Source organism: Oryctolagus cuniculus, chromosome 2 (assembly GCF_051225735.1).
Source record: "Oryctolagus cuniculus isolate XC-2025 breed Fujian yellow rabbit chromosome 2, ASM5122573v1, whole genome shotgun sequence".
Classification (NCBI taxonomy): Eukaryota; Metazoa; Chordata; class Mammalia; order Lagomorpha; family Leporidae; genus Oryctolagus; species Oryctolagus cuniculus.
The window spans coordinates 95,079,000-95,099,845 of record NC_142868.1 but is presented as its reverse complement, the minus strand read 5'-3'; the positions used below and the strand labels follow the sequence as shown (position 1 = coordinate 95,099,845).

Genomic DNA, 20,846 nt, shown 5'->3' with positions numbered 1-20,846 from the left:
CTACTTCCTGCTCTGTGCTGCGAATAAGCATGGTCTCTGCCCACGGCGAGCCCCCCACACCTGCCCCAGGCACCCACTGTCCGTCTGACTTACTCAAACAGGAAGGATAAAATGAGCCCCATGCTGCATCCTTAGGGCCTTTCCTTGATAGCTAACCAACCTTCATTTCACATGAGGGGACTTCAAAATGTTTGTGGAAAATGGAATTAAAAGATGAGCTTATTTGAGTGCAAGACAGTTTTGAAATCTATGCTTAGTTTTTGTTTTGTTTTCAAAATGCACATTTTCCGTGAGGCTTTTGAAGATCCTTAGGAGACCTTAAAATCTTTGCTCTCAGCTTTGGCTGTAATACCACAGCAGGAGACCTGCCTGTCCCCGACAGCTGGATTTTCTGGCCAGCATTCTCCAGAAAATTGACGGAATTCCGGATGTTGTTTCCGTGTCTGTAGTTTTGTTTGTTTGTTTCTTGCCCCCGGGTAAGTACCAGCAGATAAAGATGTGAGGGGCCATGGAGGTATTTGTGGAATTTGAAATGAAAAGCTGAGTTTATCTTAGGTACAGACACGAAAACTGAGCAAGCCTCCAAAGAGTTCACGGGAAAAACTGTGCTTGGAGCGTGCAGTCTTTTTGTTTTTTTTTTGGTGCCCAAATCAAGTTGCTTCCATTTTCCGTGACCTGTTCGAATCATCCTGTCCACATCCCTCTTCCGGTCACAGGAATCCCTTTGCAGGTTCTCATTTACGACTGTACCTCTTTAGACAAACTACAGAAAGAAAGCGCTTTGTCGCGAGCATCTGACGAAAGTCTCGGTCAAGTCCAGGAGGCCGAGTCCCCAGCATTCAAGGAGCTCCCGGGCGCCAAGGCCAGTGACGACAGCACCGTCCCTCTGACCGGACCCGCCGGGGAGCCAGCTGCCACTGCCGAGGGTGCCCCAGCCGGACACCACCCCCGGGCCGCCTATGGTAAGCCTGGGCAGCCTGCTGCCAGTGCTCGCAGGTGGAGTCCCATTGTGTAGTTGAGACAGGCCACAGGGGGCTGGGGGCGGGTGCTGGAAAGGGCCCAGAGACCACTCCCTGGGGGAGGCGAGCTGGCTCAGGTGCCTGCCACCCACAGAGCATACCCGCACCCTGCCCTGCAGCCCGTGAGGAGACAGCTCAGCGTGGAGGGGAGGAAGTGGTACCGTCACAGACTCAGAGACCTTAGGAACCCCCTGAACACCCAAGGTTGCCCGTTAGCTGCAGGAGCAGTGGACGGCGACCAGTGAGCTGCAGCCTCTATGCCCAGCACCCTCCAGGTCCTGGCGGGGAGGGGCCCTGGCACCTGCTTGCCACAGGTGCCATCTGGGACTGGCCCAGGAGAGCAGTGTGGCCTGTGACGCTGTAAGAAACGCCTGCAATGGCCGTCTTTACCTGAGCTGAGCTTTGACTCCGGAATGCAATTTCCTGAAATAAGTCCCTTCTAAAGACAGTCTCCGTCGGGCTGTGGCAGTTCCTAGAAGACTTAAGTCACATCATTTTTAAAGATGGTGTTACAGCTTTTACCCTCTTGCTGTAGGCTTCCAGTTGTTTTAATTTAATTCTAAAGCCACTGCGTGTCCTTCATAGTCAACTTAGAAAATGGAGTGGACAGAAAAAACTGCAGGGAGACCTGGATGGAGTTCCCAGCTCCTGGCTTCAGCCTGGTCCAGGCCCGGTCCCAGCCCTTGCAGGCGTTTGGGAAGTAAACCAGTGGGTGGAACTCCCTCTCTGTCCTTCTCTGTCTACCTCTCAAATAAGTAGTCAGTTATGAAAATTTATTTAAGCTTTATTTTATTTATTTGAAAGCAGGGTGACAGGGGCCGGCGCCGTGGCTCACTTGGTTAATCCTCCGCCTGCACCGCTGGCATCCCATGTGGGTGCCGGATTCTGTCCCGGTTGTCCCCTCTTCCAGGCCAGCTCTCTGCTGTGGCCTGGGAGTGCAGTGGAGGATGACCCAAGTGTGTGGGCCCTGCACCCCATGGGAGACCAGGAGGGGGCACCTGGCTCCTGGCTTCGCACCGGCCGTAGCGGCCATTTGGGGGTGAACCAATGGAAGGAAGACCTTTCTCTCTGTCTCTCTCTCTAACTCTGCCTGTCAAAAAAAAAAAAAAAAAAGAAAAAGAAAAAAGAAAAATGTCTTTCAGGAAGGGCCCTTTCCATGACTCACGGCTCTGCAAAGTCCCCCATCTCCAACGGCACGTTCGGCTTTGACGGGCACGCGAGGAGCGACGGGCACGTGTACCACACGGTGCACAAGGACTCAGGGCTGTACAAGGACCTGCTGCACAAGATCCACAGCGACAGGGGCCCGGAGGAGAAGCCCGCCCCGGAGAGCAGCTACCGCCTGCTGCGCCGCAACAACAGCTACACCTGCTACACGGCCGCCATCTGCGGGCTGCCCGTGCACGCCACGTTCAAGGCCGCCGACGCGCCCTCGGCCCCCGAGGACAGCGAGAAGCTGGTGGGCGACGCCGTGTCCTACTCCAAGAAGCGACTGCGCTACGACAGCTACTCGAGCTACTGCAACGCCGTGGCGGAGGCCGAGATCGAGGCCGAGGAGGGCGGCGTGGAGATGAAGCTGGCGTCCGAGCTGGCCGACGCCGCGCCGCCGCACGAGGACCCGGCCGAGGAGGAGAAGGAGGAGAAGGACACGGCTGAGGTCCACCTGCTCTTCCACTTCCTGCAGGTCCTCACCGCCTGCTTCGGATCCTTCGCCCACGGCGGCAACGACGTGAGGTGAGTCGGCGCGGGCAGCGCGCCACCTGCCGTCCCACTGGGAGGAGTGCAAGCAAGGGTCTGGCTCCGCACAGGCAGGCGGAGGTCTGGTGTGACAGTGAAAGAGCCGGGAGCCGCGAGGGACTCAGGCTCAGAGGCCTGGCCAGGAGGGTGCTGCTGGGGGGGTCACCGTGTGGGGCCAGCCCCCGCCATCTCTCGGGATTGGGCTCCTTGGTGAGATGCCGGGGGGCTGCATGCTGGGGACAGAGTCATGTAACTGAGCCTTTCCTCCAGTCCCCGCCAGGAGCGGGTCCAGGCCACCTGTGGGCTCGGCGGGTGTAGACCCGGGCGCCGGGTGTAGCAGTGCAGTAGGCATTCTTCCCCGCCTCACCTGGCGGGGCCCACACCGGGCCTGGCCCTGCAGGAAGCAGAGCCGCCTCCTGGAGTCCAGTGTGGGGAGCAATTCGGACTATACTGTTACTGGAATTAAGACTTATTCTATGCATCTGCTCTCCCACAATATGGCGCTGGGAGAGAAGTAAACAGCTTCTACCCAGCTGCCTCTCACCAACTTGACAAGCTGCAGGAGCTGCTCCTGATTGGAGGAGAGCGGCGTGCTCGGCGTGTGGGCAGCCGAGTTGGGATTGGCGGAGGAGGACTATATAGGAGGAGAGAGACGGCATGGTGGTGTGGGTTGGTTGGAGAGTGCGTTGGAGAGTTCGCGGGGAAGTTCGTTACTTCGTTCTTTCTCATTTCTCTCTACTCATTCTTGCTTTGGGAGTTCGCTGTTTACTTATTCTTACTTTACTATAGAAAGGACTTGTAAAAAAAGGGAACAACAAGCGCCCGGTCCGGTGCGGCTCCTCCGCGTGCGGAGGAGCAGCAAGTGGTGCCGTGACTCGGATATGAAGCCTAGGCAGGGTTTAGTGTCGTTCCTCCACGAAGAGGGGGAGCGACATAATGGTGCCGTGACTCGGATAGGAAACCTAGGACAGATAGGAAACCTAAGAGGGAAGAAACGGGAAGAACTAGGGAAAATATCGGAGAGAGAAACTAGCAAACAGCCTAGGGAAAAGCCGGACGAAAAAGGAGCCGGAAGAAGCTATTGAAAGCCTAGGCATAGACTCGGATACGGACTACGGGGGGAAGCTGGGAGAAATCTCTAAGGTCGAAAGCGAGGGTGAAAGCTAGAACAAACAGACTCGGACGCGGACTGTGGGGAGAGGCCAGGAGAAATGAGGGAGGAGTATTGTTGGAGGAAAGCTTGGGGAAACATACCGGGTAGAGAAAAATGTTAGGGAAATTGAAGCCGTGGGGGGCAGGCCAAGGCGGACACGAAAGCCACTTTGGGGTTCTCAAGTTAGCCCGGGAATAGGGGGCGAAAAGTTGAAACCAGAAGCTGAAACGGAAGCCAAACCGTGGGGCGGAGACGTATGCTGGGTTGAATTCGCCAGGCTAGCCCGGGGAACTTAGATTGAATGCTAGTGGCGGACACGTAAGCTACACGCTGTGTGACTCGCGGAGGCTGCCATGCGCAGAGAGAGCGTGCGGGGCACAAGTAGATAGGGAACGGGGCTGGCGTAGGCCGTGGTGCAGACGCGAAGGGCGTGGAGACCGCGGAGCGCGCGAAGCCAAGCCGCGCAAAGCCGGGAAGCTGCGCAGATGAAAGAGGCGCGGGCTGAAGCAGCTCAGCTGGTAAGCCGCCGAGAAGTAGCCTCGGGGCGGGCAGCGGGAAGCTGCGGGGATAAGAGAAACAGAAGTTTGGAAGTAGAGTGAGAGAAATGGGAATGTTGGCAGATAGAAGTAAAATGGGAGAAATAGGAATGCCCGGAGATAGAGAAATAGAGAAATAGAAAGGCCTCCCTACAACACTGCACTGTGAGAGCTTGGATTCGGTCTGCCTGATTAAGTGAGGCGATGAGCACGATGAGCACCTGCGGTGGCTAGCAGCTTATGCGCCGCAGGTCACCGAAGACAGGCACGAATTAACATCAGTAAGGCTTCCCCACAATACAATTAGGAGGCTTGGATTCGGTCTGCCTGATTTAAGGCGGTAAGCACCAGCAAGCAGCTCGACCAAAGCATGAGCTGCAGGTCACCGAAGATAGGCACAAACCAACACTAATAAGTCTCCCCCACAATACGGCAATGAGAAGGCTTGGATTCGGTTTGCCTGATAGGTTTTGTAAGCCCCTGCGGGCAGAGCAGAGCATGCGCTGCAGGGCACCGAACACAGGCACGCATCAGCGCCTAAAAACCTCCTCACAACATGGCGAAGAGAGGACCCGGATTCGGTTTGCCTGATTGATAGGACTTGTAAGAGCCTGTGGCAACTCTAGCAAGTAGAGCAGAGTGTGTGCTGCAGGGCACCGAAGACAGGCGCGTATCAACGCCAAAAATAAAAAGAAAGGGGGATCTGTGGGGAGCAATCCGGACTGGACTAAGTTACTGGAATTAAGACTTATTCTATGCATCTGCTCTCCCACAATATGGCGCTGGGAGAGAAGTAAACAGCTTCCACACAGCTGCCTCCAGTTCAACCAATAAACTGTAGGACTTGCTCCTGATTGGAGAGCAGCGTACTCGGCGTGTGGGCAGCCGAGTTGGGATTGGCAGAGGAGGACTATAAAGGAGGAGAGAGACGGCATTCACCAGGAACATCTATGGGGAACATCTAGCTGAAGGAACACCTGTGCAGCCCCCGAGAAGAGCCGGCCGGCGGTGTGCCGCTCCCCTGCGGAAGTGGGGAATGCGGCCAGGGGGAACTGCCCTTCCACGGAGGTGGAAGGGATAGTAGCCAACCCGGGAAGAACCAGCAGCAAACCCGGGGAGGGCCGAGCAGACAGAAAGAACAGCGCAGGGTCCTGTGTCGTTCCTCCACGAAGAGGGGGAGCGACATAATGGTGCCGTGACTTGGATATGAAGCCTAGGCAGGGCTTAGTGTCGTTCCTCCACGAAGAGGGGGAGCGACATAATGGTGCCGTGACTCGGATATGAAGCCTAGGCAGGGTTTAGTGTCGTTCCTCCACGAAGAGGGGGAGCGACAGTCCAGCAGCTCCACTTCCCACCTGGGGCCTGGGGCCCTGGAGAAGTCTCTGTCCCCAGATCTTGGTTTCCGTCTGTACCATGGGATTTCCGTGAGGACCCGAGCCAGGCTTTGTCGAACGTGGCTGGGACGGGGCCCCTCGGGTTGTCACTGTCCACATGCTTTCGCTGGTACTGTCAGGGTCTCCGTCACGCAGGACCGGTGTCTCTGCTGTGGTCTTGGTTATCGGGTCACATAGGTAACCATGGGTTTCCACCATCTGCCTGTGTGCACCCGCGTTTCTGTCCTCAGTGAGAGAAGCCTTGTCACCAGACAATCCCCTGGGTCTTAGGTTCTGTCCAGTGTCTTGTGGGCGTGTCCAGGATTTTTTTTTTTTTGAAGGTTTCTTTCTTTATTTATTTGAAAAGTAGAGTTATATAGAGAGAGGTCTCCCACCCGCTGGCTCACTCCCCATATGCCCTCAATGGCCAGGGCTGAAGCCAGGAGCCTGGGACACCATGCGGGTCTCCCATGTGCTTGGGCCATCTTCCACTGTTTTCCCCGGTACCTTTGCAGGCAGCTGGATTGGAAGTGGAGCAGCTGGGAATCAAACCAGCCCAGTGACATCACTAGCCTCTCCGGAGTATTTTATGTGGATGCCCTGTTCTGTCTCATCTTAGCAATGTGTCTCACCACCCTGCTCCAGCCAACCCCACTGGCCAGCCCGCTTCCTCCTCATCACTGATTCTTTTATTTTTAAGATTTATTTTATTTATATGAAAGAGTTGCAGAGAGAAGTAGATCCAGAGAGAGAGAGAGGTCTTCCATCCTCTGGTTCACTCCCCAGTTGGCTGCAACGGCAAGAACTGAGCCAATCCAAAGCCAGGAGCCAGGCGCTTCTTCTGGGTCCCCCACGTGGGTGCAGGGGCCCAAGGACTTGGGCCATCTTCCACTGCTTTCCCAGGCCATAGCAGAGAGCTGGATCGGAAGTGGAGCAGTTGGGACTCGAACTGGCGCCCATATGGGATGCCAGTGCTGCAGGGTGGGGCTTTAACCCGCTATGCCACAGCACTGGCCCCAGTCACCGATTCTTTACAGAGTGCTTGGTGGTGCCTCCCAGGGTGCACACGGGCAGGAAGCTGCACTCAGCACTGGAACTGGGAGTCAGCCCCAGGCGCTCCTAGGTGCATCCTGGCGTCCCAGCTGGTATCTTATCAGCTGCCGTAAACACACACCCCTCCCTGGTGTCGGGGCTCTTGAGCAGGGGTGTCGCCTGAGAGAAGCAAGGTTCTAGCAACAATAGTGTGCACTCAGACTGCGCGCCCACCTCACACCCGGGCCGCCTCTGGCTCACCACATGACCTTGACCTCGACCTCAGTTTCCTGGGCAGTAAAGTGGGGGTGGTGGTGAGCAGAAATGACCAGCAACCAACTGTGGCCCCAGACAGGACCAGTAGCTAATACTGTTAGCGACACTACAGGGTAGCAGTCAAAAGAAATTTGAGAGAAAAAAAGAACTTGCTTATTGTGTCCATTTCTTGTGATTTTTTTTTCCAGTACTTAAAAAAAACCTGAATGAGTCACACACTCATTACAACAGCTAGTATGAAAAAAAGAAACAGACAATAACAAGTGTTGGCAAAGCTATGGGGAAACTGGGACCCAATGCATTTTACCCCAGTAGAAGCAGGCGGTCAGTGTGTGGCCACCAGGTCGTGTGCGTGAGCCACCAGCTGTCCTCGGGCTGAGAAGTCACTGTGGATGGCGCCCCCACGCTTACCGGGGTGATTGACGGGCTCTGTTTTTGTTTTGTTTTGTCCCCCCCCCCCCAGCAACGCCATTGGGCCCCTTGTGGCTCTGTGGCTGATTTACAAACAAGGCGGGGTGATGCAGGAAGCCGCCACTCCCATCTGGCTGCTGTTTTACGGAGGAGTTGGCATCTGCATGGGCCTCTGGGTCTGGGGGAGAAGAGTGATCCAGACCATGGGGAAGGACCTCACTCCTATCACGCCATCCAGGTGAGCCCGTGGGCCGTCCCCTCGGCGTAGCCACCCTGTGGCCCAGTGTCACAGAGAAGACAGGGCCAACATCCGCGCCCTGTCTGGCCGCACTCCCCTGCCCCGTCTCAGCAGCATGGAGCAGGAGGGCCAGAAGGACCGGGGCGGGGGGGGGGGGGGGGCTTGAATCAGCGCAGAGAGCGAAAGAGGGGCCCAGCCTCCGCCCCCCACCAGGTCCCTCAGGTCCAGGGAGCAAGCGGACAGGAGGCTGCAGACTCAACCATGGCCCCAGCCTCGCCACCTGCCCCGACACTGCGCACCCGGCCCCGTGGGGGTGCACCTGCTGCCTGCTGCGTGGGGGTGGGGGGCGGGTACCGTGTGGCCCTGAGATGCTTTGGGACTATAGCCAAAACGTGGAGCTGCACGTCACAGGAGATGCTTCTCTTTTCTAAAAAGCAGCATCCGGAAAGGCGCTGCCTGCTAGCCTTTCAGCTTCCTGCCTCCCCTCCCCCAATCCCTTGAAATTCATTTCAATAAGAGTCTTTGTAAGAAGGCTGACGTGGAGAAGGATGAGTGAGGAGGACGCTCGGGCCGTCTTCCCGCACAGCGGGCGTTTATGACCCAGTTCCAGCCGCGTGGGCCCCCGGGGGCGGGAAACGGGACCGTGGCTCGTGCCAGGGCTGACAAAGGGCCTGTGCTGAGCCCTCTCTGCCCCCGCCCCCCGCAGCGGCTTCACCATCGAGCTGGCCTCGGCCTTCACCGTGGTGATCGCCTCCAACGTGGGACTTCCCGTCAGCACCACGCACTGCAAGGTAGGTGCCTGCCAGCCAGGCGGAGGCCGCCCCCTGGGCGCCCATCTGTGCCGGGCAGCGTCGTGGGGGCCCCTGGGTCCGCGGGCTGTGCTGGCTGGGTGTCTAGGCCGCCGCTAGGCGTGGCCCAGTGCGGCATGTGTGAATGTCAAGTTCTGTGGCCCAGTGCTGCATGTGTGAATGTCAAGTTCTGTGGCCCAGGGCTGCATGTGTGAATGTCAAGTTTTGTGGCCCAGTGCTGCATGTGTGAATGTCAAGTTCTGTGGCCCAGTGCTGCATGTGTGAATGTCAAGTTCTGTTTCGAGAGGACTGTCAGCCGGGGCGCTCTGCAGAGCATGAGGAATGGCCTTGTTGGGAAGAGCTTTTCTGGTTGTTTCTTTCTGCTACAATGTACGGGAGAACCTGCTTTCCCACAAATTTCCGACACATAGAGTGCCAGGCGTGGTGGTCAGTGCTTCGCACCTGCACTGGAAGTCGTTAACCCCCGTGAGAGCAGTGCTCCTCCCCAGTGAGCACAGGAGAAAGCCGAGCCCTGACACGGTCAGTGTGCAAGGGAACCGGGGTCAGACCTGCCCCCCCCCACCGCGGTGCACAGCTGCACCACGGAGCCACCCCAGCTGAACCACGGCACCACGAGCCCTCTGAGTGCCGTCCAGTGCCCTGTGAATGTGAGCTCTTCCCCAGAGCCTCTGCAGGTCTTACAGGTGAGGCAGCTCAGAGAGGTTAAGCCACGTGCCTGAGATCACACAGCGAGGAGAGGCAGAGCTGAGATGCCAGCGCAGGTGCCCAGCCTACTTCACGGGGCACCCCTGCCTTTCATCAAGTGCTAGTGTTCTCCTTCTGGTTGTTTATTTATTTTAAAGACTTGTTCATTTATTTGAAAGGCAGTGTTACAGAGAGAAGGAGAGAGAGATCTTCCATCCACTGGCCCACTCCCCAAATGGCCACACCAGCCAGAGCTGGGGTGATCTGAAGCCAGGAGCCAGGAGCTTCCTCCAGGTCTCCCATGTGAGTGCAGGGGCCCCAAGCCACCTTCCGCTGCTTTCCCAGGCGCATTAGCAGGGAGCTGGATTGGAAGTGGAGCAGCCTGGACTCGAACCAGCGCCCATATGGGATGCCAGTGTTGTGGGTGGCGGCTTTAGCCGCTATGCCCCAGTGCCGGCACCCTCTTCCAGTTATTTAAAAATGATCAAGAAGCCTATGCTCCCCGAAGCCACGGAAACAACCCAGAACCATCCAGAGCACAGCGCCGCCACCGCGCCCTCGCCAGCGGCTCACTGTGGTGGCGCACGGAGCACATGCACGTTAGGAAGACACGCGCTTTCCCGAGGAAGTCGGGTGCTAGCCGTGCTGCGGGCAGCTTGTAAACCAGCACCATGCCCGCCGTCTGTCTAGTGCTGAGCCCGGCACCGCAGCCCCCCAGAGAAGGCACCTGCCAGCCCGCCGGGGGAGAGAGAGGCTGCTCTCCACGTGGTCGGCGTGGGCTTGCCCAGCTGTTTCAGCAGCAGCGCGGCCCCTAACTCACCGACGATCCAGAGTTGGCCAGTGACACTGAATAACCCTAAACTCCAAGAGTACCACTTCTAGAAGCAGACGGGAAGCAGAAAATGCCTTCAAAAATGAACCGTGAACTCCTCGATTGGGTCTTACCATGTCACGCCCCCAGTGTTTCTGTTTCTGCTGCAATAAGGTTGGGGTGACTGAAGGACTTGTGTCCAGTTCGTAGGGGGCCTCAGGCACACGTCACTGTCACACGGTATCTGTGCAGATCCCACGGAGGTGCGTCAGCGCCATCGGTAAACGCGAGAAACAGAGACCAACCCAGGTCCCCACCTGCTTGTCCCATGGTGTTGTCCAGGAACCGCTAGGCCAAGCCCCGGGCAGGGTCCTGGCTCCCAAGACCTTGCGGGCCGGCAGAACAAGTGACACCCAGCAAAGTCCCAACCCTAGAGGTCCTGGGAAGAGCCCGCAGCCACAGCCAGCCGCCACACTTACTCCCTTGCAGCACGTGCGTCCCCGTGGGCAGACGTGGGCAGCAGAAGAGCAGGGCCCGTGGGAGGGAAGTGTGACCTGGGAACCTTCCCAGAGGGTCCACGTCCACTGGGTGCCATTCCTGAATGTACTGGTCCAGGAGCTGTTCTGTGCCTGGTCTTCGAGGTCCTTGCTCAGAGCCAGCCGTTGGACGGGGGTTGGGCACTTGGCAGGGGAAAAGATGCCAACTCTTGTCTTCAGGTGAGCTTTCGAATTCGTGCAGATCTCATCACACTTCCTCCTGTGTGGCCGTAGCTGGGTGCTCGGCTTTGCTGTGGCCGGTTTAAAGCAGTCAGTGATACACACGTTAGCTGAATGGATGATTTGGGAAAGAATAATTCAGAAATGATACTCTCCCATTTGACCCCTGGAGGCATATTTAGGACAGTCTGCGTTTGCTTGTAAATGTTGCTCCGTAGAAGTGTTTCCGTTTCCTGCGTGTCCGTGGTGTGGATTTTGCTCTAGGACTTGATTATTGGATACTTCGCTGGGCTCACGCCGCTGGCTAAGGTCGGAAGCCTTAGTCAAAGACACAGAACCTGGTCTGGAAAACGCAGCTTTCCCAGCCACATTTGACTGCAGCGTGCTAGTCAGTCTTCCCTGCTCTGACTGGGAGCCTGACACAGGACACACGAGTCCACTACCCCGGGCAGAGGTGGCTTGGGAGCCCTGTGGTAGGAAGGAGGGGTGACATTACTGGAAGCGGTAGAGTTCCCCGTGGGGTGGAGGGAGAGTGTGCCCTCGCGGGGACTGCCCATGATGTCAGCCTGCAGCGAGGAGCCGCACAGCCACCCACAGCCCAAGGTCTGGAACAGCAGCATATGGGAAACACTGCTTAAAGATGTTGAGTTGCAGTTTATTGTTTAATATCTAATTCTTGCTTTCTGGTTCCCTTCTCAGTAATTCTGTCAGTATCCAACGGTGGGCCTTACGTAACCTGGAACCATAATTTCTTAAAAGGGAAATTAGAACACAGCAGGGAATGCCAACTTTTATGCATTTTTAATTTTACTTAAAAGCAGAGAGGGGCCGGTGCTGTGGTGTAGCGAGGAAAGCTACTGCCCGCAGTGCTGGCATCCCATATGGGTGCTGGTTCAAGTCCCGGCTGCTCCTCTTCCGATCCAGCTCTCTGCTATGGCCTGGGAAAGCAGTAGAAGATGGCCCAAGTGATTGGGCCCCTGCACCCACATGGGAGACCCACAAGAAGCTCCTGGCTCCTGCTGCCAGCACCTGCTGCCTCCCATGGTGCACAGTAGCAGGAAGCTGGCATTAGGAACAGAGCAGGACTGGAACCCAGGCACTCATTACGGACGCAGGTGTCTCGAGCAGTCTCTTTGTTTTTTAAAGATTTATTTATTTATTTATTTATTTGAAAGTCAGAGTTACACAGAGAGAGGAGAGGCAGAAAGAGAGAGAGAGAGAGAGGTCTTCCATCCTCTGGTTCACTCCCTAATTGGCCGCAATGGCCAAAGCTGCACCCATCCAAAGCCAGAAGCCAGGAGCTTCTTCCAGGTCTCCCACGTGGGTGCAGGGGCCCAAGGACTTGGGCCATCTTCCACTGCTTTCCCAGGCCATCAGCAGGGAGCTGGATCGGTTGTAGAGCGGCCAGGTGTTGAACCAGTGCCCATATGGGATGCCAGCACTTCAGGGTGGGGGGGCTTTAACCCACTACGCCACAGCACCGGCCCCCCAAACAGTATCTTAACCACTGCACCAAATGTCCACCCCAGTGTTGTTACATATCAGCCGAAGATGACATCAACCATGAAAACATACTGTGTCTTTTCTGAGCCAAAGAACATGTAACTGCTGAACTGACAGAGCAAAGCTGTTAGAACTCAGAAATTACTGAAGTTGAGCCTAGGACAAATGAAGGAGGGGCATGCTAAGGAGCGAAAGGAGTGTGAAGCATGCATTGAGAAGAGACTGGTCGGTAAGCATGTACCAGGTGATGATCACACGCCGCCTTACATCACTTTAAAAATTAGTCATAAACGTAGATAGTAAGTGAATAGTTAAGCATTTTGAAGTAAACCGAGATTAAAGTCTCTCTAAAGTTTTTAAAACGGAATTGTGTTAACCAGCACTCTAATCACAAAGAAGTGAAACTGGAAATTGATGTGTTGAAACACAGTATGAAGCATCTTTTTTAAAGATTTATTTATTTACTTGAAAGTCAGAGTTACACAGAGAAAGGAGAGGTAGAGCGAGAGAGAGAGAGGTCTTCTATCCGCTGGTTCACTCCCCAGTTGGCCGCAATGGGCAGAGCTGCGCTGATCTGAAGCCAGGAGTCAGGAGCTTCTCCCTGGTCTCCCACGCGGGTGCAAGGGCCCAAGCACCTGGGCCATCTTCTATTGCTTTCCTAGGCCATAGAAGAGAGCTGGATCGGAAGTGGAGCAGCCAGGACTCGAACCAGCACCCATATGGGATGCCGGCATGGCAGGCAGTGACTTTACCTGCTGTGCCATAATGCCGGCCCCAGCCCTGGAGCATTTTCAATACTCTTTTAAGTGACAGTTGAATAAAGGAGTTTAACAAATATATATGACAGCTTTCTTGGGAAATACTAGGCACCAGCTGTATACACGTGACTGCACAGAGCACCGCCCCGGCAGCCAAGGGTCCTGTGGGATGACAGTCCCCATCTGCAAGTGGTTTAATTGATGCACAGGCAAATACCAAATTGGGATTTCATAAAAAGTCCAGAGCAGTAAAAATCCTGAGGAAATAGAGGATATGAGAAGTTCAAGAGCACAACAGGGGTGGGTGTTTGGTGCAGCGCTTAAGACCCCAGCTGGGACACCCACATCCCGTATCAGTCAGACTGTCTGCGATAGTCCCAGCTCCACATCCAGGCCCAGCTTCCTGTTAGCGCACACCCTGGCAGGAGCGGTGATGGCTCAGGTTGTGGGTTCCGGCTACCCACAGCGGGGACCTGGACCGAGTTCTGGGCTCCTGGCTTCAGCCTGGTCTCCCAGGTTGAGGAATAAACCAGCAGACGATGGACAGTATTTCTGTCTCTCTCACTCTGTTTCTGTGTGTTGTGTGTGTGCCTGTGTGTGCCTCACCGACTCTCTGCCTTTCAGAAAAAAATTAAGTTGACCGTTCAATGTTTAAAAACGTTTTTTAAATAAAAACACAATAAATTAAAAAACAGCGGTGAAGATGAAGAAGGCTAGTGGTTACACATAAAATAATAGCAAACCACATCATGGAAAAGGAGGAAGGGGAATTGAGTTAAAAAGGAGAAAGACGGCCGGCGCCGCGGCTCACTAGGCTAATCCTCCACCTTGCGGCGCCAGCACACCGGGTTCTAGTCCCGGTCGGGGCGCCGGATTCTGTCCCGGTTGCCCCTCTTCCAGGCCAGCTCTCTGCTGTGGCCAGGGAGTGCAGTGGAGGATGGCCCAAGTGCTTGGGCCCTGCACCCCATGGGAGACCAGGAGAAGCACCTGGCTCCTGGCTCCTGCCTTCAGATCAGCGCGGTGCGCCGGCAGCAGTGCGCCAGCCGCAGCGGCCATTGGAGGGTGAACCAACGGCAAAGGAAGACCTTTCTCTCTGTCTCTCTCTCTCACTGTCCACTCTGTCAAAAAAAAAAAAAAAAAAAGAGAAAGACATAATTATAATAACAGAATTGTTTTAATTATGGAAGAAACCACACGGATATATGCTAAGGGCTTGAAAACCTCTGAGAACAGCACAGAAATGTTGGCATATGGAGTAGGAAAACAAGTGTACAGCCCTGAGCAGCACTTTAGGACAAGATTAAGGGAGTCTTCCAAAAACAGTGATTCTCACCCAAAAAAGCAAAAGGGAAGGGGTCACCGCCGGCTGCCCTCGGGGTAGATGCATACATTTCCTCCACCAGAAAGATTAATTCTCACATTAGGGAAACTTTCCCCGCGAAGGAGGGACAATTGCAGACCTGGAAACTCGGGTTCCTTCTACACAGCATACGCCGATATTCCTGATGCCAGAGCCCAGTGTAACGCATCCCGAACTAGAGAAGCCGTAGCCACACTGACGATAAATGACATCAACAGTGTCATCAAGAACAGCGGGGCCACGTTGATAACTTTTTAAAGACATTTATTTATTTTGAAAGGCAGAGTTGGAGAGAGAGAGAGAGATCTTCCATCTGTTGGTTCACTCCCCAGAGGCCCACAAGGACCCAGGGCTTAGAACTCCATGTGGGTCTCCCACATGCGTACAGGGGCCCAAGCACTTGGGCCATCCTCTGCTGCTTTCCCAGGAGCATTGGCAGGGAGCTGGATGGGAAGTGGAACAGCCCGCATTGGAGCAACTTCTACGATTGTTCCAATGTGCTAAAACTCCCGAACTGTGGGTGGTCTCCAGTGACAGCCGCTTACCAGACTGGCAGTTTGTGTTTGTATGTGGACCCCGAAGCATGCTGGGAAAGCTTCCTCCTCAGAGCAGAACCCCTGGTGCTCAGTGGGAAGGGAGGTGCTGGTCACCATTTGCAGCCATCGTGATAAAGGTGGGAGCCGGGAGAGGGAAGTGTGATAAGAACAATATCTGCACGTTAGTAAACGCTTCTAATCGGATTAATGCAAAATGTTAAAAATTGGTGAATTTGAGTTAAAGGGTGATAGTTCTTGATCTTTTACGTTTCAAATGATTTTAAGGTAGACATTTGTTACTTTCAAGTTTGTTTTATCTTTATTTGGAAGGCAGAGGGAGAGGGAGAGGGAGAGAGAGACTGAGAGACTGAGACTCTATCCACTGGTTCAGTCCCTGAATGCCTGCAACAGCCAGGGCAAGGCCAGGCCTGAGACAGGAGCCAGGAACTCAGTACGAGTTTCCCGTGTAGGCAGCAGGGACCCAACTACTTGAGCCATCATCTGCTGCCCCCCCACCCACATGCAGGGAGCTGGATCGGAAGCACCAGGCCCAAGACTGATTGACTGGTAGATAGATTGATTTAGAACAGCAGCTCTTGACTTTACATGAGAGGCAGAGAGAGAGCGAGCGAGCTTCCATCCGCTGGCTCATCCCCCACATAGGCACAGTGGTCCCAGCTGGGGGAGGGGAACTCAGTGTGCGTCTCCCACATGTGTGTCAGGAGCCGCATCCCTTCAGCCATCACTGCCACCCCCCGTTAGCAGGAAGCCGGAGCCTGGCACCAGCCCCAGGCACTCGGGTAGAGGCTGCAGGCCTCTCACCTGGTGCCTGCTACCGCGAAGCTGAACACCTGCCACTCCGGATGCATTTTAAATGCTCCTCTTTAACTAACAGTCTGTTTCAGGAAACATTCGTTTTTTACATCTAAAAACAAATGCGTAAATATCAACATATTCATCATGAGGCTATTTATAATAGAGAGAAAAAGGAGAAGTGAATCGAAATGCTTTAGAATTTTCGAGTACACCCACCTAAAGGGTCAGAAGGGCTGAAGACGGCGCGCTGATGTAGTGCAGTTTCTTGTAAAGAAATGGGATGGAAGTGTACTCTAATATGTCCCAGGGAAGGCATGCTTGCAAAGAAGGTACTGGAAACAGGGGCCGGCGCAGAGTCATAGTGGGTAAAGCTGCCGCCTGCAGCACCGGCATCCCACAGGGGCATTGGTTCCAGTCCTGGCTGCTCCACTTCTGATCCAGCTCCCTGCTGTGGCCTGGGAAAGCAGCAGAAGATGGCCCAAGTCCTTGAGCCCCTTCACCCACATGGGAGACCCGGAAGAAGCTCCCGGCTCCTGGTTTCAGGTTGGCCCAGCCTGGCTGTTGCAACCATTTGGGGAGTGAACCAGCAAATAGAAGAGCATGCTTGTGTGTGTGTGTGTGTGTGTGTGTTTGCCTCTCCCTCTCTATAACTCTTTCAAATAAAATAAATAAGCCCTTTTTAAAGAAAATATTTGAAATACATACATGTAGTAGTGAGCTCCAAGTAACGCCCCACTCCTCCCATTACACAGGCTTGCAATTATACTAGGACTTCAAAAAAGATTCATTTACTTGAAAGGCAGAGTCACAGAGAGGCAGAGAGAGAGAGAGAGGTCTTCCATCCACTGGTTCACTCTCCAAATGCCCACAACAGCTAGCGCTGAACCGATCCAAAGCCAGGAGCTTCTTCCGGCTCCCCCACGTGGGTGCAGAGGCCCAATAACTTGGGCCATCTTCTACTGCTTTCCCAGGCCATGGCAGAGAGCTGGATCAGAAGCGGAGCAGCCAGGACTCAAACTGGCATCCATATGGGATGCCGGCACTGCAGCAGCAGCTTTACCTGCTACGCCACAGCGCCAGCCCCTAGGGCATTACTTTTATGCTTTAAGAAAAGAAAGCATTTAAAGGCAAACAGCTTGAAACGTGCACGCGCGCGCACACACACACACACACACACCCCTCCCCTGCGAGGGAGTCCAGAACAAGGGCAGGGCACTGAAAGGCAAGCCCTGGGAAGGCCCCGGGAGTGACGGGAAGAATCGATCTCGGGCAGTCGCGTTTCTGGATCCGACCATGCGCGGCCTTGTGGTCCAGCGGGCTCTAGGCACCGCTAAGCGGGAGCACCACTTTCTGACACCACACAGGGCCTGGCCCGAGACCTCAGAGCAGCCCGGGCTGACCCTTCCTCGGGCGGGGGCCCTTGTCCTCCCGGCGCTGCGGGCTGAGATGTTGGAGCGGCTGCCTCTCCGTGCGCTGCCGGGGTTCTGTGCTCCGGTTGGCCTTGGTGTAGGAGTTGGTGCTGGATTCCGCATTGCCCCAGCGCCGAGCTGTGTTTGCTGGGTGAACCCCATCGGCCCGCGGGCCAGCTCTTAAAGGACATGAGGGCACATTGCACAAGGATTCTCAAACTACCGTTGGCGTGGGGCACACTGGCCCTGGGGTCGCGTGCGAAGTGAGGTGCCACGGCTTGATTTATGAAATAAATGCGTTCCTAGTGGAACGCATGTTAACTGGGTTAACTTCACTCAGACCGAGCAGACCCGCCCGCTGAAATGAGCCGAGGACAACGACGCCTACAATCTGAGTCATCGTAAAAGCTTCTGACAGGCTCCGGGGACAGGGCGGGTGGATGCCTGGTTCATGCCTGGGACAGCCCGTTTGCTGCAGGTGTCACCGGTGAGGATGTAGGACCTCTGCTGTCAACGCTGAAACGTTTGTCCCCCGCAGGTGGGCTCCGTGGTGGCTGTGGGCTGGATCCGCTCCCGGAAGGCCGTGGACTGGCGCCTCTTCCGGAACATCTTCGTGGCCTGGTTTGTGACGGTCCCCGTGGCCGGGCTGTTCAGTGCTGCGATCATGGCTCTCCTCATGTACGGGATCCTCCCATACGTGTGACCCGTCTCGCTTCCACGGGACCGGGTGGTGTGGGAGTATGTGGCCGCCGCGTGTCCTCATGTCTCACACACACACACCCTGTCCGCCAGGCTGCAAATGCACCTCCCAGAGCTAACTTCACTACTGCACATAACACTACGCATTCAGCCGGTATCATGGTGACAGGATGTGGTGCGGTTCCTTATATATTAAACTGCATATTGTACACATAGAATAGGTAGCATTATTACAAACGTACTCAACTTGGGAGTGGAGATAATTGCCTAGAACTCAGTCCCCGGTCAATCCTGTACATAATGATTTCAATGGCAGATGGCAAGACAGTTCTCAAAGGAAAGCGTGGACTGGAAGGTGATCTCTCGTCCAGGCGACATCTTCCCCTTTGACTACTGTAAGAGAAGTGAGCAGCAGGATACGCACACGGCCGACTCGGGCGGGTGAGGCTGGCAAGGGGCCCACAAGTGCTTTTCACTGCAGACAGCTGTGTACCGGTTCTTGTACAGTAGACCCTCGTGGCTTTTGTAAATACTGAAAAACTGTAATTTTTGTAACGGTGTGTGTTTCCCTTTCACTTTTTCTGATCCGAGATTTTTGGAAAGTACCAAAGAAGCAGGGGTATAGTTTGCCAGTATTATATTTTCATATTGTGCGTCTCCCCTCGTCCTTAACCACTACCGCCCTCCTGGGAGGCGGCCACACCAGCCCGATGCCCACCCGCCCGGGGCACCGTGTGGCTGAGGCCCCAGTCACCCATCGCCAGCAGGTCACACTTTGGATCCCCCACCCACCAGCAGCCCCACCCTCCCCCCACACACACAGACCACTGCCACCATGACCCAGATCCCAGGCAGCCCTGCCGTGGCCGTCACCGTCATCAGCATAGCGCGTGCCAACGTGCCAATGTGTGTGTCCAGTGCAGACTCCCAGCCCTCTCCCTGCGGCCTGTGGAGCGGAGTTCCCACCTCCAGTGTGAAAGGCGTGCGGGCCTTCTCCCGTGCTTTGCCACTCTAGATCCCAGGGGCAGGAAGAGGGAACGTGAGCAAACGCACTGGCCGTGGGGCTCTCTCCGAGGCCTTGACCAAGCTGACCATGCCAATGCTCTACTGTAGCCCCAGCAGATTCTCTTCTTTTTTTGTTGACAGCGGGAGGAAGTGTGACTAATGTCAGAGCCTGAAACTATGGAAATGCTGCTAAAATTTTTATATTGACAAACATTTTCTCGGTACTTCATTGTGATTTTGCATTAATCAACCACATTAAATTTATAATAAAAAAAAGCCCCTCCAAAGTCGGCCTCCGAAGTCTCTCTTCTTCAGTGTTGACATCTGCTTTTCTCCCCAACTTCCCACACAAACAAAAGCTGTATCGTTCGTCCACTCGCGTTTTTCAGCTACCTTTCATTGTCTTTCCCCCTTCTTCTCCTGCTATTCTGTGTTTGTGCGGAAAACACAGAGGAGCAAGAACAGGCAAGAATGTTCTACACCCTGCACTCAGCAGTCCCCACTGTCGACACACAAGGCGCTTCAGCAAGGTCACAGACGGGCTGGCGCTGTGGCACGGCAGGTTAAACCTCCGCCTGAAGCGGGAGGGCTGGGCTGCTCGGAGGGGCCGCGCCTGGCCGCTGTCACACGGAGCTCCCGTTCCTGGACCAGGGTCCCGGGCTTCATTTCCTGCCTTCCCAGAGGGACTGAGCTCAGGCAAATACTAAACATGCTCACGTTCAGCGAGGGTCTTATTTTTTAATGCGTGCTTCCCACCCCACCCCCCACCGCCCCTTCTTAAACAGCCAACCTACTGAACAGAAGTTAAAAGTTTAGAAGATGACACGAACTTGGGACAGCCATGGTTTTTTTAAAAAAGGTTATTTATTTATTTATTTGAAGATCAGAGTTACGCAGAGAGAGAGAGAGAGAGAGGTCTTCCATCCACTGGTTCACTCCCCAATTGGCCGCAACAGCTGGAGCTGCGCCGATCTGAAGCCAGGAGCCAGGAGCTTCTTTCGGGTCTCCCACGCGGGTGCAGGGACCCAAGCCCTTGGGCCCTCTTCTACTGCTTTCCCAGGCCATAGCAGAGAGCCAGATCAGAAGTGGAGCAGCTGGGACCTGAACCGGTGCCCATATGGGATGCCTGTGCTTCAGGCAGCGGCTTTACCCGCTACGCCACAGCGCCGGCCTCTACAGCCATGATTTTAATTCCACAATAAAGCCAGGCCAGAAAAGACACCTTATGAGTTACAAGGCTGCACCCAGCTGCCACTCACCTGCGGGAGAGCAAACCTGCCCCCTCCCTAGCCCAGCAGCTGGAACCTAGCACAGGTAGGGTCACTCCCGGCTCCTGCTCAAGGGCCTGGGGTCACATCTTTGACCCTGTTAGCACCGGCCTCCTTGTCCACTCAGTATGCACCATGACCATCTCAGCCAGCCTGAGGAAGTCGGGGGCCAGCCCGGGGAGGGACTCTCCGTCCCTCGTGGATGAACCTCAGCTTGCTGCTCCGTGGTGCGTGCATGTTCCAAGTCTTGGGCGATGGAGGAGAAACCCCAGTTAGCTGAACAAGAGCCTACAGCCGGGGGCGGAGACGAGACCGGGTCATCCACCTGCTTGATGGAAGACGCGGGAAAGGCCTGCGCGCATGGTTAAGTGAGCGCCACACCAGCCCTTGCTCCTGGATTGTCCTTGGTGCAGGAGCAAAGGAAAGCCCCCCACCCCCTCACAGCCCTTCATTCCCGTGAAACACTGCGGTCCCCATATCTGGTCTCTGAAACACCAGAAGCTGGCCTGGCACTGGGAAACCTTGCACTGAGGCAGCAGCTGGCCTCCTGCCCCTACTCTTCCTATCTAGGGTTCATGGTTAATTCTCGTTCCTAGAAAGGAAGCATCCCGAGGAATTAAACATGATACACAAAATCTGTTTAAGCAACCAAGGGGTTTTGACCAGCGTAACCTGGGCAAAACAAAACCCTGAATTT

At 55.1% G+C, this 20,846-nt stretch overlaps 1 protein-coding gene across 9 annotated transcripts in view; it reads left to right on the top strand.

Annotated features, from left to right (window-relative positions):
- The window catches only part of SLC20A2 (solute carrier family 20 member 2), a 102,854-nt gene extending 83,686 nt beyond the window's left edge, over positions 1 to 19,168 (top strand). For all 9 annotated transcript variants that reach the window (XM_089325938.1, XM_051832414.3, XM_089325936.1 and 6 more), the window contains 5 exons: positions 759 to 962; positions 2,162 to 2,753; positions 7,590 to 7,775; positions 8,482 to 8,566; positions 17,716 to 19,168. In XM_089325938.1, the coding sequence (XP_089182064.1) occupies positions 759 to 962; positions 2,162 to 2,753; positions 7,590 to 7,775; positions 8,482 to 8,566; positions 17,716 to 17,880 (1,232 nt within the window). In that variant the 3' untranslated portion in view covers positions 17,881 to 19,168. The remainder of the gene's footprint in view (positions 1 to 758; positions 963 to 2,161; positions 2,754 to 7,589; positions 7,776 to 8,481; positions 8,567 to 17,715) is intronic.
- The last annotated feature ends 1,678 nt before the right edge of the window (positions 19,169 to 20,846 follow it).